Source organism: Melospiza georgiana, chromosome 7, assembly GCF_028018845.1.
Source record: "Melospiza georgiana isolate bMelGeo1 chromosome 7, bMelGeo1.pri, whole genome shotgun sequence".
NCBI lineage: Eukaryota > Metazoa > Chordata > Aves > Passeriformes > Passerellidae > Melospiza > Melospiza georgiana.
This window is the reverse complement of record NC_080436.1, coordinates 21,522,455-21,539,196: the sequence shown is the minus strand read 5'-3', so window position 1 is coordinate 21,539,196 and position 16,742 is coordinate 21,522,455. Positions and strand designations below refer to the sequence as shown.

Genomic DNA, 16,742 nt, shown 5'->3' with positions numbered 1-16,742 from the left:
GTAGACTTGACCTTACTTACCAAACATATGGAGTGGGAGTAAAAAGGAGAGAATCTTATTTTGAGTTGAGCTTTAATAAATAAGTAGAAGAAAGTTAAATTCTGGTAGAGTAACTTCATCAATTTTCTCAGCTATTTAAAATCTACTTTCAACTAGTAAGCCTTAGCAGACGTTTTGGTAGGGTAACATAACAGACTTCAAATAATGGAAAGAGATATCCCATATAAAAACATTAATCCCTCAGTGTGGCAAAAGCATTCATGGACTGTGTTTCATGTGATTCCATGGAACATAAAATCTTGAACAGGAGGACAGGTTTAGAGAGGGCCTTTTTTCTCCTTTTGCAGAAAGGAAAACATGAGAAATAACAGCCATCCTACAGATTAATCTTTTACTTCAAACCATCTAGTACTGTAGAAGTAAACCTAAGTACTGAACTGTGCAAAACTTTCCCAAGCTGTTTAGTTCCCTGCAAAAGTACTGTCCTGATTTGTTATCTATGTAAATTTTGTAATCTAGTGTTCCATCTGTGAAACAATGCTGCCATTAGATCTTGGTGAGAAAGGTTAAAAATATTCTTTCTACACTCATTTTAAATAGTGGTGGAAGAAAATACTGTTAAAAGTGTGCTCTTGCCACATTTCTTAATTATAACATAGTTTTACTCTCCTCTAAGAGAATATAATCAGGTATTAAGAACAAGCTGTAAATTCCCTGTGTAACTGACATGGGAGTACAGAGGAGAGGAAAGTTATTTTTCTGATAAGCATTTCAGCTTTCCACCTTTCTATTTTGAGTTTTGATGAAAGGTGTGAACTTCCTTTTCAGTAATTTGTATTTGCAAAGCAGCTCATGATTAAGAAAAAGATTATAAAACAAATAATTAACTTTCTTTACTGATGGCTTTTTCAGGGCAGGAGACTTGAGTTGCAGAGTCCTGCAGTTTATAGTAATATCCCAACAAGTTTGATTTTTTTTTTTCTTGAGAATACATGGCCCCTCTGACTGGGGACTGGGCAGTGGCAACACCCTGAGAACTTAATGACTCATTCCTGATGGAAGTACCAGAGGCACCCTGTGATCACAAAGACCACAGGATGCCTAAGTATTCAAATGTGTGTCCATCTTAAAATGGATTTTCAGATGGAGGAAATGAAAGGGTAGACAAAATCAGACCTTTCATTTACACCATACTTGTGGCCAGTCCTTAGGTATAAAGTGTGAAGAATCTTCTTCCCCAAGGAAGGATAGTAACTTCTTGAGATTCAGGTTCTTTATCATTCCAGAGAAGTTTGGAAGTAAAACATGGCATTTGCTTAGGGGAGAAGGATATTGAGTACTTATTTTTAACAGTAGATATCTGTATTAATTATATCTCATTTTATTAGCTCCAGTAAGAATCTATATTTCTGGTTTTATTGGGACTACCAGTGTTGGCAACGATCCATGAAATATGTAGTATACTCCTGTGATATCACATGCTTTTTTAAGACGCAGTGCTAGATTTTGTGAAGTGGTGGTGGTGATGTTTTTAACTTGTATTACATTTTGGAGCCTTTGCTGTTTAGTTTGTGGAGTACCTTGAAAGCTTCAGATGACAAGTGCCTGTGCGAAATGTTTCTGTTATTCTCTAGGGAACAAGCAGTTAGAATTTGCATCGTAAAGGTGTCACAAATACTTTATTCCTGCATCAAAAGTTTATGTTGATTAGAGAGTATATAACTAATTATATATGTTGCCAACTTTGATACACATTATGTTGGCTGATATTTTTTCTCTGAAACAAAACCTGACAAACCCTGCAAGTGGATAAGGTAAAATCTTAAATGTGCAAAGATTAGAAATTTTGTAGTGTTAAACTTTTGTAGCAATAAGTTTTAGAAATCAAAGTAACTAACCTTACAAAATAAATGAAATAAATGTGGATGATAAGTCTGCCTGTAGAGGGAAAAAGAGAACTTAAAAAATTGTTTTTCTCTAAAGGGTCGCTCACAATGCCTGATTCCTGTAAACAGTAAAAGTGTTTTTCTTGTAAGAATATGTTGAAGGTTTCTCTGTTTTAGTTTGGTAGTTAAACCAGAATTTTAAGAGCATACAATCTCTTGGCAATAAGTTTCTAAGTATATGATTGTCAATTTTTAAAACTCTTCCTCTGCCCCAGGAGGACCAGGATGGTAGCCAAGGTGTGGGAAAGCGCAAGAGGGTGAAACTAAGCAGCACCACCAAAGGTATTTATGAAGTACTGATCTCAGTTCATCATGTTTGTTTTATGTTTGTCTTAAAAATATCCAGGGATGCTCAGTTCACTTCCCAAGCACTGTAGTGCTGCATGTGACAGGTATTAACATAGCATAGTCTGAAAATGAGTAGCAAGTGAAAATGTGGTCATTGGCAGGTTAGATTTCCCTTGAGTGAGTACCTCTGTCTGGGACTCTGTTTGACCATTTTGTCACCTCTGTGTTGTAAGCTGACCTGCAAAAATTCATTCAGTTTTCACTGTGTGCCTATCAAGGCTGCAATATAGCTTTACAAAACAGGTGTTTGATGTATCTATTGTTAACAATTCTTTTTTCGATTGTGCCACTGTGCAGTATGATTGTGTTAGCAGCCAGGCAAGAATGGTTCTCTCTGGTTCTGGTTGGTCTTTTGGTAGTTTATTAATGTTTAAGGTAAAATACTTGAATTAAGTCTCTCTTGAAACCACTCCATTTTTTCTTCTAGCTTGAAATTAGTCCCTTTTGCAGTTTCTAGTCCAACATGAGTAGCGTTCACATTGAGGTCACTGCAAATTTTAATTCAAGAGCAACCATAGGCTAGACAAGATGGTTCTGTCTGGTGCTTGACATGTTTCTGTGCTAAAAAGTGTTTAATAATATTTAAATGCTATTGTTAAATAAAGAAGAACTTTTTGATTGTGTTTTTTTATTATGAGTGTGAGGAGACTGACATAGGAAGTGCAATGAGTTGAAAGCCTTGAGAAAAGAATATTTGGGTAGAGGAATTGTAGGGAAAGTTGGAATAAAGTTTCTGGAAGGTCTCTGGAATGAAAGTTTGGAGCCTGAGTTTTAAATGCAGAGGTTCTTGAATCAATGAAATAGTATGATGTGAGGAGTATGGGAAAGTAAGATTGATTGTTTCTAGTGTTTCCAGATTTAAGGAAAAATGATGAGTAAGCTGAAAAAGCAGAGAACTAAAGGTTCTGGCAATCATGTTGTTTAGAGGTGATCTTAAAAATGATGTGAGAAAGATTGTGGTAGAGATGTGGAAGAGGCAGTAGTTTTGGAGATATGCAGGAAACATAGAGACATCCAAGTAAGGTTCTCTTACTTGGATTTAAGAGGCTGTTAGCTTGTCTAAAAGATGAATTAGAGTCAGGTAACACAAGAAAAAAATGCTGCTGTTCTGATGCATAATAACTCATTAGGGAAAGAGGCAGGGAGGAAGCCCAGATTTAGAAGCTTCCTGATCAGAAAACCAATATCAGCAGTGGCATTTCAGGATAAGTGAGACTTGAATTCCACATTTCATTTTCCCCCGCGATTGTAGTCTTCCCCCTCTGAGGCATCCCAACATGGACTATGATCATGATGTTGATAGCTCCTAATATCTGCCCCAGAGGAGGGAGTCTGCCAAAGGTAGAAGGGTAAGTATCTGTTTTTATTAAATATCGAATAGTTTTCTAAAGTTTTCAGTATTCATATTTTATGTCCAATAGGGTATAAAATAAGAGTATGAAAAGAAAATTTTGGAAAACTGAGTATTGAATAAAAACAGATTTACCTTTTCCATATAAGCAAACTCCCTATCCCATCCTAGCTCTGCAGTGGTACTGTCTTCATCAGGGCTATATACTGGGAGTATATTGGAATGCTACATCTTATATTCCAGAGAGATATTTACAACACTCTGTGAGGTGTTTTGTGGCACAAAGAAAGAATAAAATATTTCTTTAAAGAAAGTGCAGTTTTTAAGCTGAGGTTCACTCATACAGGTATGGGACTGAGTAGTGAGAATTTTTTTTTATTCTGTTTTAAAACCTCATCCTGCCTCCATCTGAAATACCAGATGATTTTTAAACCCGGAGACACTGTTTTTTTTAAAAATAAATTTAAAATCTAGTGATGCTTTTCAGAAGAGTAGGAACATTAGTCCCAGTGTTCTTGATAAATGTTCCAGGTTTGGTTAAGAGCATTCTGCCTACTCAAATTATATAGCAGGTGTAAGCAGGTGTGTATTGTTGTGTCCCTGCCTCAAACTGCTGCATGGAGTATTGGATATGTCCTGTTCACCTGTGCTGTGTGTCAGAGAAAGCTGCACCCTCAGTGACAGGTACAGTGTTGTGTCATGTCCCTGCCTGCTGTTCTCACTCAGAAGCATTTGGCATGTACCTAAACTTGTGCTCTCTGTTCTGTGGGCAGAGGACTTCAGTCTTGCATGGTTACCAAGCTTTCCTGGGCAGTCAAATCACACATGCAACTTCATAACAAGAGATGAGGAAGAGAACATAAATGAGCATCATATGTTTGTTGCTCTAGGTGATGTGTAATACCTTTCAAATTAGTTTAATATTTATTGATATTACAACATATTATAATATCTTTTATGATTATATAAAGGTAGTGTTTTATGTCAATGCTTGTCAAATATATTGAATAAAACATATACCTTTTTTTTGTGACTTGCTTGAGTCTTTAAGAGAACCCTAAAATTTAGGTCTGGGCAAATTGGTTACTTGCCTGGGGAACTCTGACACTTGGTAATGGTGGAAAATTGAGGTAATTCCTGCTTAGGAAGAGCACAAATGTCTGTCTTGCCTAGAACAGGCACAAAGCTATCCAGTGCAGTCTCTAAAGCTGTCACACTTCAATGAAGATGTGAGTCTTGAAGGCTAGATGATCTTCAGTGTAAATGTTTTTGGCTGTGTGCAGATGGCAGCACTTCATGCACTCCTGTTGGAATATGTGGTTTTGTGTGGAGCTCTGTATCCTCAGATGTAGTTGATTTCTAGGTATAGAGAAGCAGTAGTATTATTACTTTAGTCCTCATATGTTACTGGAGTGAACACCACCTGTTGTAGTTGTAAAGCATAGTTTTTCAAGAGGTTGATTATTTATGATGAAGAGTCTTTATATTTTAGTTTTTTGAAAGCAGAGTTAATATGATTTATACTCTATCAAGTGATCATTTCATGCAGTTTTTTCTAGCAAAGGTCAGATTGCAGCTTTGCAATCAGGAAACTGATCTGCTTGAAAACACAGCTGACAAAATGGAAAGATCCTGGACTTGATTCCTATGTAGGTGCCCCACAGGGATCTACTATCAGTATGAGTAAAGGGGCAGAGTGAGTGGGCAGAAAAGGGGAAAGATGAGAATGTCTCTCCTGCTACCATCAGGACCTAGTGCCTCCTGATTATCTGGGTATGGTAATTTTTGTATTTAAAAAACCCAGCAAACAGCTTAGTGGTTGGTCAATCAGTGCATGTACTGCTTTGAAAGTAAGAATAAAGGATACATTATTGCTTCTATTTATTTTGTTTAGAGCTTGGTAAAGTTGTTTAGGTAACAGAATTAATCACTTAATCATAAACTGTATTTTTTTGTTTTGGTATTTTAACTTCAGTTAAGCAGTAATCTACAATGTTTCCCTTGGTTAAGTAGTTGTGTAAATATTGTGCAATTTGCTGTCATGCATTGTAATCAGTGTAGCTGTTACAGTCAGGTGATGTGATTCAATGCAATCAATGAAGATTGATAGAATTGTACTGAAAACTTTCACTGGCTTCTCTGGGAGATTCTTTTTATAGCTACAGACTCTGACACTCTGCAGTATTGGTGATCTTAATTTTCCAGTGTTTAAAAAGAAATTATTTACAGAATGAACTAAGATGTTCTTAAATTTTTGTTACTGAATTTTTGTATGACTGCAACAGCACTATTATTGTTCTTAGTTTTAACACTTACTGCATTACACATGCCCTGCTTCAACTTTTTATGCAGATCAGTCTATCATGGATGTTTTGAAGCATAAATGTTTTCTAGAAGAATTATTATTTTGGACAATAAAATACGAGTTTCCACAGAAGATGGTGACTTTCTTACTCAACATGCTACCAGATCAAGATTATAAGGTACTTGGCCTTAATTAATTCAAACCTAAATATCTTTTATATTCACATACTTAGTGCGTATTATCCTTTGCAGGACACTATGTATACTCATGTTTGAATAATAAGTAGTAAAATAATGCAGATCTTTAACTTGTTTTGAGTATTTTATAAGAAGTTCCTAAGTGTTTAGTATTTGAAAACCAATGTGGACAAAACAAGATGGATAAATCTGGAGCAGCGCTATTAGTTTTGATTGATGATTTATTTTCCTTTTTGTCTGTTAGTGCATGTTTGCATGTGATGGATTTTGTTTCATTTTATTTTACTTTGTAATTTGTTTTTTTGTCACTTAAAACACGTGGATCAGCACTGTATGATTCTGTAGCGTGGTATGACTAGGGAATAATTGCAGTGATTTCATTCCTGTTTCAATTATTGTAGTAGGCAGTGGTTTTTCCACCCAGGCCATTACAGTGTGAGTGTTCTTGCTGCAGCTATGCCCTAGGTGATTTTGGCAGCCTTCCAGGTGCTTCCTTACAGAGTTTTGCAGTTGTCCTTACGAAGTATCTCCTGGCCCAGAGTTGTGGAGACTGGATGTCATCTTCCTGTTTTAAATCTTGGTGTGCAGCCAGGTTTGGTTGTTTGCTCCACATGTTCCCAAGACCTAGTATACATAGCAATCAGGCTTAACATTTTGCTCTGATCATGTCATACCCTTGAGCCATGCAAATATTTTGGACCTTCTCAATGCCTGCTGGGAGGAAAAGATCACAAAATTCTGCAGTCCAGATATGCAGATTTTTTCAAAAAAGTCTGTTTATAATGGGACAACACTATTTTTGTGCCTTCTTAAAATCTTGCTGCATCAAAACAAGGGACATGAAGATAATTTGCAAGGAAGAAAAAGCCAAGATATGGGCCTTGAGCACTACTGTGTCCATCTCAAGACACCACTTTGATTTGGGATACCAGCACAGATTCTTCCTGGTCTTAGATTGAGCTAATACATGAGGAGACATTAGGACTTCCTAACTGATGATCCATTGCTATGAAGCTTGAATTCTTCCTGATATTTGGACATGCTCATGGACATCCAGTTCTCCTGATCCATTGCCAGCTAAATTCCTGCCTGTAAAAACACCCAGCTGCTAGCAGCATGCAGAAGAATCTGGTAAGTGTTGCTGTTTCCCTTACAACTGTACCATGTAATCAGCTTCTAATGATTGTGGGATCTTTCTTCCTTTGACAATGAGCCATAGTCTTCAGTGACTTTCTTTATTCTATTCATTATCTTTCTTCACTCAGAGTGGAGATCATGGTGTATTTGGTCTCTCTAGTGATTGCCACCTTTAACTGGAAATAGTCCATTTTCTACCCACCAATACTGCATGCTCAGATTGAAAGGTTTTTATAAACTTTTTTTAGTTGGTTGGTTTTTTTGTTACCAATTTCATACTGGTTTTCATTAAGCAGTTAATTCCTATGTTAAAGCTTTAGTAGAAGCACAAATACCAAGTGTTCAAAATTCTTTTAGAATCTGTGTTTAATTGTCATGGTCGTCTAAATGGCATTTTAAATAGTAGAGGGAACTCAGAGCAGGAAATGTATCACATAGCAGTACTAGGGAGGCAGTAAACTTTTTTTCACAAGAAACCTTTGCTTTGTTGCAAAACTGTCAATGCTGCATGAATTTTAAAAATGTTTAAGAGGCCTGTGGTTAATTTACAAGGAGTGGCTCTACCTTTTACATGGAAAAGAGAGAACATAACATTTTGGAATGAGTTAGAAGAATGTTTTATCTTAAATGCTTCCATTTAGCTTTTTTGAAAGAAAAGCCTGTTTGCTGATTAATCGTACTGCATTCTCAAACAACAGGAATACCTCTAGGGATTTAAACTGTTCCAAATGGTCTTGCACCTTTCTGCTACTTTCTCTCATCCCATCTACACTACATGTACTGTTCTAATTTTTTCTCTGTCTGGTGGTGTGCAATTTATCTGATTCTTTGTGAGGCAGTTTAGCTCATTAAATCAGCAGAATTCTGCTAGGTTGGATTCCTGGTAAACTGAGGGAGCTACCTGGACATAGAGCACAGAGCTGCCTATCTGCATAAGCTTTGGAATTGTTGAAATGTCTGACATCCAGCATAAGCATATGAGAATCCATCACTGCCCTGTGTAGCAGTCACTGAACCACTAGCAATCTCAGTTACACAGATTTTTTTTTTTTTAAATAGGAAAACAAACTTCCCTTTAGGGATTCCCAGTACTAAAAAGAGGTGTTGAAAGGGGTGGGCTAAAACCCTGGGTTAACTAGCTCTTCCCTCTCTCCCCACTTTGGCAAATGAGAGAGACAGCACAACAAAAAGTGTGGTCTTTGCCTTACAGATTTGTGCTTGAGGCATCCCTTCCATCACTCTCTGACATTTGAAGCTTGGAAGAGTTACAAGTGAAGAAAAAGAGAGCAGAAGAAAAATTTATTGAAGCTTCCAAGAAATTAAAGGTGTTGTGGTGTGGACCAGAGGAAAAATAAAAGGCCTGAGAATGAGACTTTCCTGTGACCAAGGAGAAGGCAAAGAATGTGTTGGCGGTAAACAGGAAGATGCCTGGAAGAGTGTAAATCATCCAAGAGCAGAGCCTTGCTGAAATCTTGCTGAAAAATGCAGAAGCATCTGGACATAATGAATCAACAAACATAATTAACAGAAATGCTGTGCTGTGTCAGGCACCTCCCATAGTGACCCTTGGGGCAGCTATTACAGCAACAGGACTTCACCAACCCCTGGATATGCTGTTCTACAAATTCTGTAGAGCAGTTTTTCTATTGGAACCTTAATTTTAGTGCAGCATTCAGCTGGCAGAAGTAGTTTACATCTTAGCATTGAGAACATAAACATGGGAGATGTGAGTTCTTACCGAAGCATGGGGTTGGTGTTAGTCTCCAGAGAGTTCTGGGATTGAAGTTGAGCGGTCACCAAGAGGAGAGGCCAGCTGAAAAAATTAACTTTGTTTCTCTAGAGGTAGAAAAGTCAGTGAAGATAATTAGATGCACAGGAAGCATGTGTGTCTTAGGAAACTTTCTTGCAGATGATTGTACCTGAGTATTTGGAAACATGTTATGACAGAAATTGCATTCTTGCTGCATTCTATATTTTTCCTTAGTTGTGTATATAGCTTTAGCCACTGAGAGAAAGGATATGTGGATGGACTGATTTGGCCTACTGTGCCTGGTTTTGTGTATTGACTGCAGTTTACCACAGTATTTCAGCTTCTTAACTTTTGGAATGAGTTTAGTTTCTTCCTCTCAAAATTGGAAAGGGTTGGATTTGTTTGTTTAACTTGCAAGTGAATATAGGAGTAAAGCTTTAGTTCCTTCTGTTTTCTACAGTCTCTACTATTATACTGTAGTGAGAGGAAATTTACAGTACTTTCAGAAGTTGATTATGGTAAATGAGTGAGGCACAAAAAATTTTGATGCATGCCAATATAAACTAAAGAAAAAAAATCCAAAATTTGTCCTTAGAGAAGGACCTTGTTTTTGCAGTCAACTTGAATTGAGCATGCTGTGTAAAACAAGTGAAACATGGTTTCTTCATCTCAGAACCCAAAAATCCTATTTAAACATAATACAGTGTGAAGAAGTAATACATAAATAAAGCATACTCTTTTACCAGCAGTGTTAATATACTAACTTCTTAAAATACCTGCTACATATTTTCTGTCTGAGGCTTAATGTGAATTAGGGTGTAATTAACATTAGTGTGAATGTCTTGATGATAGAGGCTAATGCCAGTGATGAAAATTGTTTCAAACCTTTAACTTAAAGGAAATTATGTGATGGTAATATCTGTAATACCAGAATGATATTGTATTAACTTTGCTCAAGTACTGAGAATACATTGTGCCAAAAACGCTTTAGGTGCGAACAGTTACCATTGTTGGGTGCTATATGTGGAACATACTTTCAGTGATTATACATCACTGTGGGCCAGGTATGGGAAGGCAAGTTAAGTGTTCTTGGAGTGTTTCCTGCAGTGAGGTCCCCATTCTCACCTTGGTTCAGTTTCTTGCATCAGCAACTTTGTCTTTGGGGGTATTTCAGTTTCTGTACCTAACAGCAGAATTATGTCATCATGTTTTTGGAAGTACTTCTGAGGTGATAATAACTTGGTGGTGCCATAATAAAAATATGGGAGCACTGAATCTAAGGCAGATCAAATAAAGTAGTGATCTGTATACAGTCTGGTGAAAGCATGGCTGCTGAGGGTGGTTTTAACATTTCTAATTCTATGCTTATGAAAGGTTAATTCTTCCAGAAGGAATCGGCAAGGGATTTTTAGACTTTGGATTTTTATGACTACACAGCTTGTCTTCTTACTAAGCCAAGCAAGTCCAGATGGTGCTAATTCAGAACGTAAAGTACTAAGTGAGAAGTGATTTCAAAGCTAGCAGATATGTTCATGGATGTGCAGTGAAAAGGTTGATTTATAATGCATTTTGAGGCTAATGGAGTGGAACACAGAACTGTGCTAAGATTTATATGTATATATATGTACAATACATTTAAATGCGTTTAAATAAATGATGTGGTTAAAAAAAAACACTAACAGGTGTGTGAAGAATAACAAATCTGCATAATTAATTTAGTTATTGAGTGAAAAGCACTAAAAGTTTACTTAAAAAGTATAGGATGCTATGACAGTAGAAATGAAAATCAGTGTAGAAAGTTTTGCTTGAAAATGAATTAAAACCTTACTTCATGGTTAGAAATGAATACCTTACTTCATGGTTAGATGGCTGCAAGTGATGAGGCAGCTTTATAAGGCACTACTAAATTAATTGTTCACAGTGTATCATTTTAGGTAATCTGTTGTAGGATGTACAAATTTAGGATAAAATAATTGTTAGAATTTTACTACTTTCACGGGCATGCTGAGACATTATATTCCTTGTTTGAACATTTCTGGGTTGGCCTTCTTTAGTGTGGAAAGTATAGAATGACAAGATTAGATTCTGGGGAAAGTTAATAAAATTAGCAGCCTAAGATACCCCTCCCTATAAATAGGTCTTTTCATTTGGTCTGTTTCTAGAAAGCAGTCATCACTCTTGGTTTGTCATAGCAACTGGTGTTTCCCAGGGTATGTTGATTGTACATTCATAAAGGAATATTTTATAATGAAAGAAAGCTATAAGTTTTGTATGATGCTCATTAATGTCAACATTTCTTTATAATTTGCAGATTGCTTTTACAAAAACATTTGTTCAGCACTATGCTTTTATTATGAAAACACTGAAGAAAAGCCATGAATCAGACACCATGTCTAATAGAATTGTGCATATCAGTGTTCAGTTGTTCAGCAATGAAGAACTAGCACGCCAAGTAACAGAAGAATGCCAACTGCTGGATATTATGGTCACTGTTCTGTTGTACATGATGGAAAGTTGCCTTATTAAAAGTGAATTGCAAGGTAGGTTTAGTTGTTTGTTTGTTTCTTTCCATGAATAATCAATTGATTATAGAGGAAATTTAATCTTTCTTTGGTGGTAAATCCACCCTACTGATGCCTTTCCAAAAATGTACAGGATCTAGCAATATATGGTAGAGGAAGAGTCTCAAAATTCCCTGGGAATATAAAGGTAGTTATCAAGAATGATACTAATGTTTTATCCTTTGGTTTGTATGGGGTTTTTTTTAGGAATGTTACATGATTTAAAATGCAGGTTATTACCTACTACTTAATTTGTCATGTGAAGTGCATAAGCAACTATTTGAATGAAAAATTATATACACAAATTGAGACCTGTATGAATTTAAAAAATATTTTCAAAGAATTTCACAAGCTATTTGCAGTATTTAAAATGGTTTTAATTTTTAAAACTTGTGATTGCCTTGATATAATTAGAGAAGAATAATGTAATAGTTTGTCAATATAGCAATTTTATCAACTTTTTGTTTGATAAAGTGGCAGTTTGAATTTGAGCTATTGTAGACTTTATAACTTCTTTAGTAAAACAGCTGTTCTATTTTCACCCTCCTTGTTTTAACTGTCCTTATATGAAAATGGCACAATTGAATCTTTCTGATCTCTGACATTCACACTCTTATGTGCCTAACAGACTGGAGACCTCTCAGCCCTCTTCCTCCTAGTTTGAATCTGAAAGTACCCCTAGACAGGCTGAGTGCTGCTGCTAAATAAGTATCACAAACTTATGCATGAAATTGTATTTTTTTTCCCCCAAGTATTCTTGTTTCAGAGTCCAGTTTGTGTATAGCCTAAACCAAAATATCTGTGCAGAAGTGGGAAATCCTCACTCATCTAGCTATCAAGAGTGCCCTCATTCAGCAGCACTTCAGTATGAAAAATGTTTCTGTTGCCCTACATAGACTGCTTTACAGTATTAAAAGGAAAATGCTGAATATTTAATAGTTTGTATATCAGGTGATTTTTGCTAAATAAATGCCATATTGGTGGAATGTAATTTAAAACTCTTTCTAAGCATCTTTTAAATGTTACTTTTTGGTCAGTATGGGATGTTGCTAGCATGATGGTAGGGTTCTGTAATGGGTCAGAATTTCAGTACAGCAGAAAAAGGCTGTACTGGACAGGCCAAAGAGAACCAGTCTACATACAGGTTTACCTCATCATCCAGAGACTGGAGTCTCTTAATAAGTGTCTTTTCTTCTGTTCTTCTTTCTGTTGAAATAGAGTATTAACTGACATGGGTACTGGAAGTTGTTTCGCTTGGATCGTGAATCCAGAACCAATTCTGTTTCCATTCTGATCTTTCTAGGAGTCCCTCTTATAAAAAGGAAACAAAGAGATTTATTTGGCAGATGTAGAGGATGAACTTCTGTGATTTGTGGTGGGAGGGAAAGAAACACCCCCCCCCCCCCCCCACCTTTGATTTCTCATCCTCCTCTTCTAGGAACCTTCTCCTGCCCCAGCCTTGGGCAGGCTGCACAAACCCTCTCTCTGTCCCAAATTCAGAGTGGAAATGTTTTGCTCTGCTCTTTTCAGACTCAACATGCCAATGAGGGTTTTGATCACCAGATTTGTTCTTGAATGCTGTAAGGTACCTTGCTCACTGGGATTATTTCAAATTCAAAGTAGAATTCAGATGTTTGTAAGAGGAATTGTTTTATTTGCTTTTTTAATAATTAGAAATATTGGAAGAGCAATAGCTGTGATGGTTTTCCTAACATGCTGCTTTCCAGAGGTTGTGATATTGTTCAAAGTTTAAGTGACTCTTGCTGTGTGGCATCTGTGTAGGCTAGTCCATGATGAAAAAACAGCTTCAGATACATGAAAGAGCCATTTTAGTTTTTGCAGTTTTCTCTGTGTGTGTCTGACCCCAGCATTACAGTACATCCTAATCAATATTTTTGCATTCTTTTGTAACTTTATTAATAAATGAAAGAAATTACTTTGTCTTCTCCTTTTGTTTTGTTCTTTTCTTTTTTAAATTTAGATGAAGAGAATAGTTTACATGTTGTGGTGAATTGTGGGGAAGCACTACTGAAGAATAACACTTACTGGCCCCTGGTTAGTGATTTTATAAACATACTTTCACACCAAAGTGTGGCAAAGAAGTTTTTGGAAGATCATGGTCTTTTGGTAACATGGATGAATTTTGTATCATTTTTTCAAGGTATGTGACTTTTGTGATCACTACTGCTACAAGGATGTTAAGACAGTTAATGTTCACTGTAGCAAAATCCCTACAGTTCTGTATGTATATATTTAATCTATTAGTATTCCCCCAAGACTGTATTTCTTGAAGAGAACAGTATATTCTAGAAAACAGGTTACAAAAATTATCAAATGGATCTTTTTCTTGTGTGAAGTAGTTGAAGAGCAGTCACATCACACTTAGTCGATTGAGATCTATGGTGCAAGAATTCTGAGGTTATACTTAAAGTACAGATCACAACTGTAAACCAAACTGTTTTACTGGTGAAGTTCAAAATTTAAATATACAGGAAATTAATCTCATATATCTGGATCTTCTTCTAGGTGTTGCTTTTGATTATATAAAAAAAAAAATTTAAGATAATGTATCTCAATGCTGATAAATATTTTGCTTAGAAAGACGACCAGCATTCAGATGTTCTAATTGACTGAGTAACATTGAAAGTAGAAGTTCATGTCCCCTGAACAGCAAGGACTGCAGTTATTAGCCAGTCTTTTGTCTTTTCTGGTATATTTCTGTTCAAACTTTGTTTTATCAAATTCTTCCACTAGATAAAATAGATTCTTACACTTTGTGGAGTTGTTTTGCAAGGTGTGTAAATGCATAATACTACAAAGACTGCATTCCATTTATCCCTAGTTAAATCTTGGGTTGTATAACTCTGCTTAAATCTTTGAAGGTATGAATTTAAATAAACGGGAGTTGAATGAGCACGTGGAGTTTGAATCACAGACATACTATGCTGCCTTTGCTGCTGAGCTGGAGGCCTGTGCCCAGCCCATGTGGGGTCTGCTGTCACACTGCAAAGTTAGGGTAAGGCTAACATTCCCCTGTCATGATTCTTGGTCTTATTTATGTCTTATTCTAGAATTCTCAAACTTGAAAAAACTGTCCTCTGTGTTTGAAAATACTTTGGTTTGGCTCTCTTTGTCTATTTAAATAACATAAAACTCCAATCAACTTGGATTCTGTGTATAGTGAGTGTAGAATTCATGCTTGTACATAATTTACTGTCTCCAGTACTGGGACTACAAGTTCAGGATGTGTGCAGTCATTTCATATGACTGTACATATGGAATAACTTCAAATCTAATGAAGAACTTGATAAATGTCTCTGAGTCATTCTGCCTTTGTTCAGGGGGAATGGAGATACATAAGTCATACTAATGTGATTCTAATGTTGGCTGTGTCTGAACAGCCAACAGACAGTTCATATGATGGGAGATGGAGTAATTTATGGATTTGTGTGGTTCTCCTATCAATTTGAGGCGAAAACCTCTTTGGTTATGACATCAAATGGTCTCCAAACTACAGCAAAGACTTGTTGCTATTTGCTAAACTGTAAATTACATTAAGTGACTGCAAAAATAGAATCCATTTGCTTTTAGGAATATTTAACATATGAAAAATACTTTTTACTGATTTTCTGTGAAATAAATACTTGTATTTGAAATTAGCTTATTAAGATAATTAATAGTGTCAGTGAGGCAGTACTGACTGGATTGAACTGCACACTGAGAAATTGTGCAAGCAGTCCATGTGATTTTTAGAACAGTTTGAATCAGGCAGTTGTAAAATCCTTTCTGTGATGTAAATTACACTGATACATTATGAATTTATCAATTTATGAGTCTACATTGGTTTTTGAAAACCGAATTACAGCTTCTGGCTGTTTGAAGTGCTCCTTTCATTTTTCCTTAGGGATGGGATGGTCTTTTTTTTTAAGGCCATGCTCCTCCATCAGTTGTCTTGTCAGTCATGTCTTCAGCCACATGTTTGAACCTTTTGGTCATTATCAATAAATCTGAAAAAGTTAAAGAAATTTTATAGCTTATTGTTGTACTTATGAAACCTGGAGGGTTGGAAGCTCATGTCTCACAGGATAGGGAAAGCCAGCAGAGCCTGTCCTTCATAGAGTGTGGAGCAACAGGATGGGAGTGTGGCTGTTGTATTTCCTGATGCGAAAAGGTGCCTGACTGAAATAGCTGCCACTTGCACAACTTTTGGCTGGCCTGAACACTGCTGCCTTTTGCATGAGAAGTGTGTCATTGGATATCCTGAGACTGTGAGGCAAGTCTGTAGTCTGTGTTTAGGGGAACATGAAGATTAAAGGAAAAATCTGTTAAGAAAATAGGCTTTGCAAATTCTGCTGATCACAGAGCAATTTGGTTTAGCTTCTTTTCTGCTTCTTCTTCTTGTGCACGACTGCTTCTCTCCTGGAAGGCAGTGTACAGCTCTAGCACTGAAACATGATTTAACCTGAAATATAGTGTAGTTTTATGGCATTGTAGCTCAGTTATATCATACAATCATAACAAGGTTTGCTTACCATTGAAATCCATGCAGTATTGTGGTATCATATTTAGGGTGTCTTGTGTTAGCCAACTGTAAGGACCTTTTAATTAGATAGAACTTGTAAGCCATTAGCTATTCTTTTTGGTTACATGGAAAGACTTTCTTTTATGCTTACAGCTGTAAATTATGGGTAAAACTAAATGGATAAATTAAACAATAGTAGGCACTAGGACCACCTAGAGAGTGAGTCCTGTGAGGAGCAGCTGAGGGAACTGGGGTTGTTCTGCTTGAAGAAGAGAAGGCTCAGGGATGATTTTGTCATTCTCTATAACTCCTTGTAAAGAGGGTGTAGCCAGGTGGGAGTACAGGTAACCAGCAGCCAGACAAGAGAAAATGGCATCAAGCTGCAGCAGAAGAGTTTCAGGTTGGGCAACAGGAAGAATTTCTTCATGAAAAGAGTGGTTAAACATTGGAGTGGGCTATCCAGGAGTAGTGGAGTCGAGTCCCAATCCCTGCAAGTGTTCAAGAAACAGCTGGACCTGGCACTTAGTGCTGTGGTTTAGTGGATAATGTATTGTTCAGTCAATGATCTTGGAGGTCTTTTCCAACCTCAGTGATTCTGTGTACTGTAAAACCATTCTTGAAACAA

At 36.5% G+C, this 16,742-nt stretch overlaps 1 protein-coding gene across 1 annotated transcript in view; it reads left to right on the top strand.

The window, feature by feature from the left end:
* Positions 1–16,742, top strand: part of UBR3 (ubiquitin protein ligase E3 component n-recognin 3) — a 98,177-nt gene that overhangs the window by 14,899 nt on the left and 66,536 nt on the right. The window contains exons 6-10 of the mRNA XM_058027716.1: positions 2,162–2,228; positions 5,998–6,128; positions 11,346–11,574; positions 13,577–13,756; positions 14,478–14,611. Coding sequence (XP_057883699.1) covers positions 2,162–2,228; positions 5,998–6,128; positions 11,346–11,574; positions 13,577–13,756; positions 14,478–14,611 — 741 coding nt within the window. The remainder of the gene's footprint in view (positions 1–2,161; positions 2,229–5,997; positions 6,129–11,345; positions 11,575–13,576; positions 13,757–14,477; positions 14,612–16,742) is intronic.